This window comes from Hypanus sabinus, chromosome 20 (assembly GCF_030144855.1).
Source record: "Hypanus sabinus isolate sHypSab1 chromosome 20, sHypSab1.hap1, whole genome shotgun sequence".
Classification (NCBI taxonomy): Eukaryota; Metazoa; Chordata; class Chondrichthyes; order Myliobatiformes; family Dasyatidae; genus Hypanus; species Hypanus sabinus.
In genome coordinates, this window is record NC_082725.1 from 21,090,833 (window position 1) to 21,105,170 (window position 14,338).

Genomic DNA, 14,338 nt, shown 5'->3' on the forward strand with positions numbered 1-14,338 from the left:
CCAAATTAAATCCACTGTGATTCAATGTTGTCAAACAATTAAACATGAAAACTTCCAAGAAGAAAAATATGTTTTATAGGTACTGCATATTATAAAGAGCAGACATCCCAACACTGATCCCTGCAAAATACTATTGGTTACAGACATCCTGTCAGAATAACACCCTTCTGCTCTCTGTCTACAATGGCCAATTTAATTTTGCATGTGCCTTACCTTAATCTTCTGGATCAGCCTATCATGAAAGGCATTGTCAAAAGCTTCATTGAAACCTGTGTGTACAACACCCACTGCCCTACCATCAATCACCTTCACCACCTCCTCAAAAAACTCAATTTACTGGAGCACATCTTCATTTGACAGCGGAATGGCATGAAGTACCTTAACCCAACTCAAGGAACATAGGAAACTGTATCAAAATCACAGAAAGAGCAAAACAACTTTCTAAAATATATATAACTACTGTGAAGAAGACAAGCAAAAAAATATAATTAACATTTCTAAACTTCAAAATCACAACCATCCAGAGAGTTCACAAGACCAAAAACACAACAGATTGTTTTATCCGGTCAAATCAATGGCAATGCCTAATATTTAAATATCTGACCTGTGAGCTTTTTAAAAAATTGTACCAGAACATGAAATTTAAATATAAGTAAAAAACTAAATGGAAATCTTAAACAAAATAAAAGAATGTGCCATAAAAACTCATCAATTTTTAATGTCTAAAATAGTGGTCCAAATCAGACAAAAGAAGTACATAAAAATGGGTGAGCAAACTCAGATTTTTAGTTCACTTGGCAAATGCTGAGAAGATGTTATATCAGCAGCAGGAGAGTCTAAATGCTTATAAGGATAGAACATAAAGAAGGGCACTTGGATAGATGTCTGACGAAAATAGAACTTTCGAATAGTATAATTAAAGAAAAAAAGTTGAATATACTGTATACAGTTCAGGATGTTCTAAAATGCTTCTCAATCAAGTTTAGTTTACTGAATATTGTGTAAGTTTAGTGAGGTAGAGGTACAATATAAAACCTGCCTGCAGCAGCATCACAGACACATAGATTTAGATAATGCGCAGAATATAAAATATACATAAAGTTTATCAGTGAAAAATAGACTGCAAAATGATATAGTAGTGCATGGAAAATAAAGCATTATCAGTAACAAGTTATCAGAGGTTCATAAGATGGTCTACAGTGTTTCGTTGCTGAGGTAGATTAAGGGTTGTGCAGATTGGACCAAGAACCTTATGGCTGTAGGACAGCAGTTGTTCCAGAACCTGGTGGTATTGTACTTTGGGTTTATGTACCTTCAGTTTGACAAAAGCAGAAAGAGGACAGGATTCAGGCGGTGGGAATCCTTGATGGTAGATTTGTAGCAGTAGCTCCCGTGGATGCTCTTAGAAGTGGAGAGGGTTATGCCTGGGATAGATTGAGTTGGGTCCATTATCATTTGCAGCCTCTTATGTTCTAATGTGCAGGAATTGCCATACCAGACTATGATGCAAAGAGTAAGGATACTTTTCTACAGCGTATCTATAGAGGTTTTATTGGAGTATTTGGTGACATACCAAAACTCCTCAAGCTTCTAAGAAAGTAGAGGTACTGGCACCTCTTCTTTATAACAGCATCTATGTGCTTAAGTCATGATTTTCTAATAAGGACCTAAAAACAAAATCAATCAGGCTGGAGAGCGCCAAACTGAAATAAACAGTGAACACCACAGATCCAGATGAATGAATGGTAAAATTCAGAGGAATAAAATACTTTTGAGAGAAAAGAAAATTAAAGTTACCCCAATCAGAAAATGTTTGAGTCTTACCCATTAAAATGGCAAGATAAAACAAATATCCTTTCCCTCCCCAATTGCACCTAAACCAATCTGTTAAGGCTACGTCATGAACAAAATTCACTTGCAAAGGGAAAGAGCCAAAGTCATCCAGATGTACAGTAGAATAGAGATTCTATGTGATGAGCACAAAGTCAGTCACAACCATAACTTAATCACAGGACTCTATTCAATGTGTGACCTCTGACTTAACTTTTTAATGTATAATGTGAGTGAAAATTGTCATATTAAAATAACTTATGAACGACACATTTCATTGGATGTTGGAAGCTTCTAAGTGATCTATCTGCAGGTATTGTTGTTTTTCAATAGCTGCATAAGGCACAGGTCAAAATAACAGGACATTCACTGAAGAAGCTAAGGAAAATCTGTTCAAGAGCAAAGTTAAGAATGTTTTAAATAGGATGTCATGCAAATGCTTAAGTATACAACCTGTTATAAAGATTGATGGGTGTATTTGGAACTAAATGCATTCCACCCAAATATTTCATCCTATTGAGGTACAATATTTAGAATTTCACTTAGACTAATACTGGGATGATGGCATCAAAAGCATGGGGATATCACTGTCTGGAAATTGCCCTCCAACTCACATATTATCCTGACTTGAAAATATCGTAGTTCCTTCATCATTGCTCAGTCTAATCCTGGAACTCTCCCCCAACACCTTTAGGACAGCAGCAATTCGTGAAGGCAGTTCATCACTACCATTCAGGGCAACTAGGTATGATGCAACTAAATGCCAGCTCAGCGTATAAAGTCCATATCTTTTGAATAAATACTTAAAAAGAAAATAAGACCAGATATTGAAAATAAAAATAGTTACCTCTGAAGGTCACTCAGTCCTCCATGTGCTCCAGGCTCTGGATTCTGCTTGAGAATATTCTGCTTAAGGTTCAAATGAGTAAGGTCCTGGCTATAGAAGAGGTTACTTGGGAGAGTTTCCAAGCTGCAACACGATAAATCAACTGAACTAATTCGCTGGGACACAATCTGAAAGAACAAGCAAAAACGTTTCTCATTTTGGAAAGCCCATTTCACTGATTCAATTAGAGGAGCTAAGGAATGCATGGCAGCAGAAAATCTGTTCTACAGCAAAGTTAAGAATTGTCCCAACTGAAGATTTTCGTGAAACATTTGCATCTTCTGAAATCAAATGCTGTAGGAAAACCTTCAAATGGATGAGCTGTGAGACTTTTCTAACAAAGGCATAATATTATCGGCTGAAATAAAAAAAAAGAGGATGTTAACTTCATACGGCACTTGTCAAATAACCTGAGCATAATGCATTTCATAAACATACAGAGTACTCATGCATAACAATCAAAAATCAAACAACTATATGAACTATTCATTGTAAAAATCACAGTGATTATATTATCGAAGGAGAATATTAGGTTCATGTTGATTTCTAATGTAAACCACTTTATTCTAGCCCCTCCCCCAACATTTTTCCTATGTCTGATTAAGTATTTTCTCTCAAATGGCTTTCCAAATAGCTTTTATTTCTACCAGACTAACAAATAATAAGTTCAAAATTATTTCCACTGTCTTTGTAGAAAAGTTCTTCCTTAAATCCTGTGTGCCTTTTGCCCTCACTTTAAATCCAAAGCAGAACAAATATGCATTTAAGTTTTGGGCATAAAAACCGGCTCTAGAGCAAGGTAAGGAGACAGTGTTGTAAGGCCAGACGTGATTTCTGGCCCAACACATTATCTATGCTAAAAGTACACGTGAGTGAGAATGCAAGCAACTCTGCTCAGCCTCGAGTTCAGTTGAGTTTTAATGGATTAATGCAGCAATAGTAGAAGACCTGGCAGTGGATAAAAAATGAAAACTGCCATTTGGATAATTTAACACAGATTCAGAATCACAGAACCCTACAGCACAGAAACAGGCCCTTTGGCTCATCTAGTTTGTGCCAAAATATTATGCAGCCTAATCCCATCAATCTGTACCATCATTCAAACTTCTCCTAAATGTTGAACTCTATCTCACATCCACCACTTCTGCTGACAGTTCTCACCATCCTCAGAGTAATAAAGCTCCCCCTCATATTCCCCTTAAACATTTCACCCTTCCCTCTTAATATCTAAGTCTAGTCTCACCTATACTCAGTGGAAAGAGCCTGCTAGTATTTACCTATCCACATCCTTCATCGTTTTGTATACTTCTTTCAAACTCCCCTCACTCTCCTATGCTCCAGAAAATAAAGTCCAAACTAATTCAACCTTTCCCTATAACACAGGTCTCAAGTCCTGGCAACAATCTTGTAAATTTTCTCTGCACTCTTTCAATCTTATTGATACCAAAGTTAAGTTGGATGCCCATCTAAGTATATACACATTTTATCAGGATTATTTGCATTCCATTCAATGCTTTGTTTTACTGAAATCTTGATGGCACATTGAAGATATTTTTCTTTCTCTGCCCCTACTCAAAAAAGCTCTGTTACCAAAAGACAAAAGAGATATTTTTTAAGACTTGCTTGTATTGCCATAACAATAACATGAGATAATGTTATGACAATATAAACAAGTCTGAAAAAAAGTTTAGCATGGAATTATTTAATATTGAGAGAATGTTACTGTGGACACATATGGAAGGTGGAAACCAAATAAAAATCCAAATACTCTGGGATCCATCAGTTCTCATCATTTAAAAAACTTTCAAATTTCTGGACAAGTAAACAATTGTGAGGTTGAAATCTTATTGTGGCTGTGCCGTATGTTTTGTTTTCCCCTTGATGCCCTGTGCCCTACTATAGCAGACTGTGGTGTTTAAGACGGTGTAAAGATGGAGAAGAGGCATTGGCAAGAGAAAACTATTAAATAAACAGAATATTGACAACAGTTCACAACTCAAATTATTCTGTATTGCCAATGAAACTATTTATATTATGGTGTTATCAACAGAACAAAGTTGGAGGCAAACATCATCACTAAAACATTTACTGCACAGAGATCATATCATTGCCCATTCCAGTGTCACTTCATCAGCTGTTGGTAATTATGCTAATCCCGTCCTGCCTTTCCTCACCATATTCTTCTTATCAAATATATATGCAATGCAATTAAAAAAAATCCAGCTGAATTGAATTGACTTTATTTCTTACATCCTTCACATACAAGAGTAAAAATCTTTATGTTATTTGTCCGTCTAAATGTGCAATATGCAGTCATAGTAATTTATAATAATTTATAACAAATAGAACAGTCAGTGTAACATACAATACCCGCAAATCAGCCTGAGTTAATCAGTCTGATGACCTGGTGGAAGAAGCTGTCCTGGAACCTGTTGGTCCTGGCTTTCATGCTGCAGGACCATTTTTTCCCAGATGGTAGCAGCTGTAATAGATTGTGGTTGGGGTGACTCGGGTCCCCAATGATCCTATGGGCCCTTTTTTTGCACTGTCTTTGTAAATGTCCTGTGTCATGGGAAGTTCACAACTACAGATGCACTGGGCTGTCCACACCACTCTGCAGAATCCTGCGATTAAGTGGGGTAGAGTTCCCGTACCAGGCAGTGATGCAGCCAGTCAGGATGCTCTCAATTGTGCCCCTGTAGAAAGTTCTTAGGATTTGGGGGCCTATACCAAACTCAACCATCTGAGGTGAAATAGGTGCTGTTGTGCCTTTTTCATCACACAGCTGGTGTGTACAGACCACGTGAGGTCCTCGGTATTGTGGATGTTGAGGAGCTCTTAACCTCAGATCCACTGATGTCAACTGGGGTTAGCCCATCTCCATTCTTCCTGTAATCCACAACCAGCTCCTTTGTTTTTGCAACATTGAGGGAGAGGTTGTTTTCTTGACACCACTGTGTCAGAGAGATGACTTTTTCCCTGTAGGCTACCTCATTATTGTTTGAGATTAGGCCAATCAATATAGTGTGGTCAGCAAATTTAATTAGCAGATTGGAGCTGTGGGTGGCAACACAGTAATGGATGTACAATGAGTCAAGGAGGGGACTGAATACACAGCCCAGAGGGGCTCCTGTGTTGAGAGTCAGAGGGGTGGAGGTGAGTGAGCCCACTCTTACCACCTGCTGGCAATCTGACAGGAAATCCAGGATCCAGCTGCACAAGGCAGGGTCAAGGCCGAGGTCTCTGAGCTTCCTGTTGAGCCTGGATGGAATTATGGTATTGAATGCTGAACTGTAGTCCAATCACAGAATAACAGAATGGTTACAACACAGAAGGTCACTGGTGTTTTATGTACCAGCTAATTGCAAGAGCTGTCCAACTTGTCCAATGCTCCTGCCCTGTCCCCACACTGAACTCTCTTTTTAATGCACAAGAAAATCGCTTTCCACAACTACTCCTGGCAACCACCAAAACGTTCCATCAAAAATGTTGATCAAAAACATTCAAAGTTGAGAATCATGGTTTCCTGGATACAAAGCCATGCTGATTATCCTTAAAAATATTTAAGCTTCTCTCAATGCAGATAGATCCCATCACTCAGAATCCCCTCCAGAAATTTCAGTAACAGTTAGGTTCGTCAGCCTATAGTTCCTCAGCTTATCTTTGCAGTCCTTCATTAATTAAGGCACAGTATTAGCCACCTTCCAGCCTGCTGGCATTACATCCATGGCAAGGGAAGATAGCTATAGAGGAAAGAAATTTCCTCCCTACTTTCACATAATGTCTTCGGAAACACTTGGCACTTGGTCAAGCCCTGGTGATTCATCAATCATTACGTTTCTTAAGACCAACACACCTCCCCTTTTGTAAGTGGATGCTTCAGGAGTTCACTATTCTCTTCTCTGAGCTTCCTACATTCCATGACCTATCCCATAGTGAAATAGATACAGATGAAAAATATTAAGTCCTTTCCCATCTCATACTGCTCTCCATATAGACAATAGGTGCAGAAGTAGACCATTCGGCCCTTCGAGCCTGCACCGCCATTTTGAGATCATGGCTGATCATTTACTATCAATACCCGGTTCCTGCCTTGTCCCCATATCCCTTGATTCCCCTATCCATAAGATCACATATGATCATAAGATATATATGATCACACTGATCCGTAAGGGGACCTATTGTCTACACAGTTATCCTTTTGGTCTTAATATCCCTTCTGTACAATAATTCCAAACAAACTTATTTGCCATCTCATGGAGCTAGGACCTAGCACATCCACCTGCAACTAGATCATTGACTTTCTGACCACAGTCAGTGAAGAAAGCCTGCAACACCTCCACCATGATTACTTTAAAAAGGAGTAACCCACAAGGCTGAGTCCCCCATCCCTTAATTTATGCTCTATACTCTCATGAATGTGATTCTGATCTTAACTCCATGTGGGCCAGATTTCGAATGCAGACAACATGGTGTACAGGAAGGAATAAGAGAGCCAGATAACCTGGTGTCAAGTTAACAACTTTTCCCTCAATGTCAGCAAAACAAGAGCTGATGATAGACTTCAAAAGGAGGGTGGAGTGTATCTCCTTATGTATTAATGGTGATGAAGTGGAGATGGTTTGAAGCTTCAAGCTCCTTGAGGTAAATATCACCAACAACTTATCCTAGTTCAACCATGTAGACTCTATGGCCAAGAAGCTCACCAACACATCTACTTCATCAGAAGACAACTAAGAAAATATGTCATGCCTAGTTGACACTCTTCCATTTTTATAGATGCACTATAGAAAACATTAAATACAGATGCATTTTAGCTTAATTACCATTTGGCTCGAAGGCAGCAAAAAATTGCACAGTGTTGTGGGCATGGCCCAATCTATCACAAAACTGGCTCAACCTTCATTAACTCTGTCTACACTTCCCACTAGCCAGGAAATCAGGTAAAGACCCTTTCTACTCTGCTCATTCTCTCTTCTCCCATCTTCCATTGATACAAAGCATCCCTTATTTTTAAAAAAAATATAATTTTGCATTTTTCTTCATTGCTTGAATATTACCTTGAGTTTATACTCCGCCCTTATTGATTTTCCAATCAGTGAAATGCATTATTGATTTTTTATTCTTGTAAGTGAACCTCCTGGTGCAGTGAAGATCATCTGGGGGTTGATTAAAAGATAGTACCCTAATACATCATTGAAAAAGTAAGTTTTGACCAAGTTTGAGTGAGGTTAATGTTTATACTCTCAGCTGTGATGTCAAATCAGCTAAAGACATTCCATGTAAACATAATACAGAAATAGTGAAGATACAAATGAAGGTATCTTTGAATGAGCAGAGTGATAAATCAGCATGCAGAACTGAAAAGAAGCTGCTTCAGAGAGATTTGGGAATAAAAGCAACGGTTGAAGTTGTTGAGTTGGATGATGGGGAATCCAAGAAGATTAACTTGGATATAAATACTAGGGAAACAGGATTGGATTCTAGGCTAGGATGTGAATAATACTTTCCATGAGGTTATGTAAGTTTGTGATTCTGATAAATTCACCATGACTAGACAGTGGTCAGCTTTAACTTGGTTTGTTTGTCCCTCCCTGCCAAAGGAGAGATCCAAGAATTGCATTTGCAATTTGGTTTTACTTTACATTTAATCTCTAAAAACTCTATGTGCTTCACAGCTACCCATGCCCCAACTCATTCTTCTTATAGCCTACTAACTGTGTACTTAGGCTGTGCCTATCAAGGTATGAACTTGAACTTAAACAAAAAAACCTTCCAATGTTATTTTCATTACAGGCTAATTAACACAGAGTACACCTTGAAATACAAAATTGGTAAGTGAACTCTAGTAATCCTTTACAAAAAAAGAGCTGAATAAACAATTCAGTGGAATTTGCCAGAAGCAAATAAACAACTTTTGAAAAACTGTTCTCATGGTGCTCTGCTGTGCCTAAATGACTATCCAATCTTGAATCACAGCATGCAGCACATAAGAAATGTTTGCTTTCTTGCCAAAAGCAATAATTAGAAACACAAGGTTTGACACCTAGGGTTAAATGCACACCCACATACAGACTCACCTTTGAAGCTTGCCGTAGCCAACGTAAATATTCTGGGAAAATATCAAAACTGATGTAATAGGACTGACCCTGTGGTCCTGATGAACTGAAAGCCAAACAGTGCTGGTATTTTTTCACTTCTTCCACCTATAGAAAAAAGAAACATCAGTTCCTTAAAGTGGCAAATTTTATATATCTCTGACTAATTCAAAAAATGTTGTAGATCTTCAGCTGTTGAGATTTTTGGCTGGCTCCTGCTTGCCAGTGGACCAAAGTTCCTTTCAGTATGATCCCAGATTCAATCCTCTGCTGAGAGCCAATGTAGGATTGTACAAACCAAGACCTTTTACTGAAGCAAGTGGTCGACTCTGCTAATAGTTGACATCTGGTGAGGTTATAATTATAAATGTATTCACTTATTCAAAATAAATTAAAATATAGAAGAAAGCCCAGAAAACAATTTAAAAGATATAATTAGTTAAATTAAGTACCACTGCTCACTTTAGCCCTGCAAGTAAATTTCTTCCAGTAATTCCTTACACCCACCAATCTCTATGTGAAAAACTTACCATTTAAATACCTCTCCTCCCATCTTAAACCTATGCCCTCTATTTTCAGACTTCCCTATTCTGGGGAAACCACTGTGACTATCCATCCTACCTATGATTTCATAAACCAATATAAGGTCCATAAGACCATAAGACATAGGAGCAGAACCTGGCCATTCAGCCCATCGAGTCTGCTCCACCATTCCATCATGGCTGATACCTGGTCCCACTCAACCCCATACATTGCCCCCCTCTGGTGCTCCTCCCCCAACTCTTCTTTTTTCCATGGCCTTCTGTCTCTTTCACCAACTTCCTAGCTCTTAGTTTCATCTCTCCCCTCGAAGTTTTACCTTTTGCCTGGTGTTTCTCTCTCCCCTCCCTCCATCTTTCAAATCAATCCTCAGCTTTTTTTCTCCAGTGCTGCCAAACTGTTTTGGCCCAAAACGTCAACTGTACTTCTTTCCATAGATGCTGCCTGACCTGCTGAGTTTCTCCATTATTTTGTGTGTGTTTATATCCAATTAGCTATCTCACCCTGGATCACATGCTATCTAACCTTCAGGACTAACCCACTATTTGAGATTTTGTTGGAGATCTTGATAAAGTTGTAGCTAGAGTTATGCAGACAACTACAGGAATCGTTCAGCATTATAACATCTCAAAGCCATTGCCCTTGTCAGTGCTCATAGTTAGTTCCTCAAAAAACTGCATCAAATTCATAGGACACTATTTCCCAAGCACAAAGTCATTCAGTTTATCCCTAATGAGTCCTTGCTTTTCCAAATACAGAAAGATCCCGTCCTTCAGAATCCCTTCCAGTAAATATTCCACCACTGATTTTAGGTTAACTGGCAATATATATTCCTAGGTTGTACTTGCAGTCCTTCAAAAATAAAGGCAGAACATTATCACCCTCTGGTGTTCAGGTACCTTATCCACGGCTAAGAACACAAACCTCTGACTAATGCCTTATAAAGCGTCAACATTACTTTCTTACATCCTTGCTTTACTAGTCCTCTCAAAATGAATGCTAATGTTGCATTTGCCTTCCTTACCACAGACTTGATCTGCAAGTTAACCTTTAGGGAATCTTGCACAAGGACTCCCAAGACCCTTTGCACCTCTGATTTTTGAAATTTCTCCCCTTTTAGAAAATATTCCATGCCTTTATTCCTTCTACCAAAGTGCATGACCATACAATTCTCGACACTATATTGCATCTGCCACTTCTTTCCTGCTTCCTCAATCTGTTTAAGTCCTTCTGCAGACATCCTGTTTCCTTAACACTATCTGCCCCTCCACCTATCTTCGCAGTATCCTCAAACTTGGCCACAAAGCCATCAATTCCTTCATCCAAATCGACATATAATATGTAAAGAAATGGTCCCAACACTGACCCTTATGGAACACCACTAATCATGATCAATCAACCAGAAAAGGAACTATTTATTCTCACTCTTTGTCTCCTACCAGTAGCCAATCATTTATCTATGCAAGTACCTTTCCTGTAATATCATGAGCTCTCATCTTGTTAAGCAGTCTCATCTGTGGCACCTTGTCAGAGGCCTTCTAAAACTCCAAGGAAACAACATTTACTGACTGTCCTTGAACATTATTTCCTCAAATAATTCTAAGATTTGTCAGATAAGATTTCACCCAAAGGAAACCATGCTGACTTTCCCTATTTTACCATGTGCCTTCAAGTATCCTGAAACCTCATCTTTACTAATAAACCCCAACATCTTTTCAACCACTGAGGTCAGGCCAACTGGTCTATCATTTCCTTTCTTCTGCCTCCTTCCCTTCTGATATATGCAATTTTCCAGTCCTCAGGAACCATTCCAGAATTTAGTGCCACTTGTAAGGTCATTACATTCTACAATCTCTTTAGCTACTCCTTTCAAGCCCTGGGGTGTAGTCCATCTGGTCCAGTTGATATATCTACCTTTCACGCTTTTCAGCTTCCCAAGCACCTTATCCTTAATAACAGCAAAGACACTCACTTCTGCTCATATTTCCTGCATTCTGCCAGTGTCTTCCATAGTGAAGACTGACATGAAATACTTATTAATTTTGTCCACCATTCCTGTGTCCCCTATTACTATCTCTCTAGCAGCCTTTTCCAGTGGTCTGATATCCCACTCTTGCCTCCTTTACTTTTTATATTTCTGAAAAAAACTTTTGACACTCTGGCCAACATATCTTCATATTACTGGCCAACATATCTTCATATTTCATCCTTTTTCTTTTTACGGCTTTTAGTTGCTTTCTGTTGGTTCTTAAAAGCTTCTTAATTCCCTACTTTCTCAATAATTTTTGCGATATTATTTCTCCTCTCTTTTGCTTTGATGCTATCTTTGATTTCCTATGTCAGCCACGATTGCTTCATCCTCCCTTTAGAATACTTTTTCATCTTTGAGATGTATCCTGGATCACTGGGGCCTCTTCTGCAGTATGACCTGTACAAAAGGACAGGTTACACCTGAACCCAAAGATTCTGTATATGGTTGTTTGTCTGGTCTGCGCTTGGTTTTGCTGACATAATCCACATTGGGAGCACAGAAAGCAGTAAAAAAAGCTGGAGGTGCATGTGAATTTTTGCCTCATCTGGAAAGGCTATATTAATCTTGTTATGATGGTGAGGGAGAGGGTACCAGAACTAGTGCAGAGGATTATTAGATTTTTCACTTTTTCCGAAGGTAGCAATACTTTTCCAGAAAGTTTCTTAAACTACTTTAAAATTTAAATGTCAATTATATAGTATATTCCATAACTAACAAGTATTGCTACAGTACCTTTCCACCAATCAAAGGCAGTACATGCATTTTTCCAGATTGGCTGTTTTTCACAGATGAAACAATCAAACAAGTACCACACAGGATAACTTGACGCCGGGTCCACTTGTGAAGTTGCATTTTCCCCTTTCGAACGTTGAATAGCCCACTTAGTTGAATTCGCTCTAAGTGTTCAATATTGTAAGGTTTTCCTATAAGGCAAAGAAAACTATGAGCCATTTGGCTTGGGTAAAACAAAAAGAAGAACTATTATTTAATTTGAAAATGGCATAAAAATAATTCAGAACAAAAGAGGGAGAACAGGATGAATGGGAGTGGGAAGTTGTGATACCTCATGATTGATCAGCTTGCTAATATCACTTAAGTGTGGTGATTTCAATAACCAATTGAAAAATGTAGCAAATCAATTCAGGAGACGAAAGACATTTCCAAACATTCAATATCATTGACAGGTTTGACAGCTAGTAAACCTTGAGGCAGGACTTTAATCAGCCGTCAAAACCACCTGTCAGCACAGATAGCTGAGAGAGGTCCTGTGCTACACTATGTTGTGACTCCCCCAATGTTCTAGGAGACAGATTTCCAGCAGAAGACTCAGCCCACAACTCTTATGAAGTGTCCTCATTACCACTAAGGGCTCAAAGTTCAAACTAAATTTATTATCAAAGTATTATGTATATATTACCATATTTTTAAAATATCTACAGTACAATACAGGCCCTTCATCCCACAATGTTGTGCCAACAATGTAACCTACTCTCGAAAATGCCTAGAATTTACCTAGCACATAGCCCTCTATTTTTCTAAGCTCCATGTACCTATCTAATAGTTTCTTAAAACACCCTATTGTATCCACCTCTATAACCATTGCTGGCAGCGTATTTCACGCACCCACAAATCTCTGTGTGAAAAACATACCTTTGACGTTACCCTTATATCTATTTTCAAGCACCTTAAAACTATGCCCCCTCATGTTAGCCATTTCAGCCTTGGGAAAAAGCCTCTGGCTGTCAACACGATCAAAGCCTCTCATCATCTTATACACCTCTATCAGGTCACCTCTTATCCTCTGTTGCTACAAGAAGAAAAACCAAGTTCACTGAGCCTATCCTCATAAGGCATGCTCTCCAATCCACACAACATCCTTGTAAATATCCTCTGGACTCTCTCTATATTATCCACAACCTTTCTGTAGTGAGGTGACCAGAACTAAACACAGTACTCCAGGTGGGGTCTAACTAAGGTCTTATATAGATATAACATTACCTCAGGGCTCTTGAACTCAATCCCATGGTGATGAAGACCAACAAACCGTAAACCTTCTTAACAACACTGTCAACCTGTGTAACAGCTTAATAGACAAAGACCTGAAGATCTTGCAGCCACAATGACTAGAGTCTTCCCATTAATACTATATTCTGTCTTCAAGTTTGACTTATCAAGATGAACCTATTCACACTTACCAGGATTGAACTCCATCTGCCACTTCTCAACCCAGTTCTGCATCTATCAATGCCCCGCTGTAACCTCTGACAACCCTCCAGACTACGCACAACACCCCCCAACTTTTGTGTCATCAGCAAACTTACTAACCCACTCTTCTACTTCCTCATCCAGGTCATTTATAAAAACCACAAAGAGGAGGGGTCCCAGAACAGATCCCTGGGGAACACCACTGATCACTGACCCCCCCAAGCAGAATACGAACCATTTACTACCACCCTTTCTGTGGGCAAGCCAATTTGGGATCCACAAAGCAAGATCTTCTTGGATCCCATGCCTCATTACTTTCTGAATGAGCCTCACATGGAGATCCTTAGTTTCACTTACCTTGACATACTACCATGAGATTCATTTTCTTGCAGACATTTAAAGAAAAAATACAATATAATTTCCAAATACTCTATATAAACAGACAAAGACTGGAAAACCCTTTGATCCACCAACTAGCAGTCATGGACATAAATACCAGAACTTAGTTTGCACTTGGATAACAGCCAGATCAGCTCACTAGTTTGCCTAACACCGAAGCAAAATTACTTCCCTGTTGCTCACAGTTAGCTCCCCACTGCATCACTAGGAGCATGATGACCACTTTCACAACCTAACATATGATTAATTTGCAGTTTTATGCATGTGAATGTCGCTTTTAGCATGTTATGTGCATGCAATGTAGCTGCAAGTATGTTCTTTGGTGAATATTTCCACTTAATTGTTTAC

The 14,338-nt window shown here is 38.8% G+C and overlaps 1 protein-coding gene across 1 annotated transcript in view; it reads right to left on the reverse strand.

Annotated features, from left to right (window-relative positions):
* LOC132378363 (PH domain leucine-rich repeat-containing protein phosphatase 1-like) overlaps positions 1 to 14,338 on the reverse strand; it is a 162,532-nt gene that overhangs the window by 47,818 nt on the left and 100,376 nt on the right. The window contains exons 2-4 of the mRNA XM_059945221.1: positions 12,119 to 12,309; positions 8,797 to 8,922; positions 2,678 to 2,844 (exon numbers count right to left, since the gene is read on the reverse strand). Of these exons, the coding sequence (XP_059801204.1) occupies positions 2,678 to 2,844; positions 8,797 to 8,922; positions 12,119 to 12,309 (484 nt within the window). The remainder of the gene's footprint in view (positions 1 to 2,677; positions 2,845 to 8,796; positions 8,923 to 12,118; positions 12,310 to 14,338) is intronic.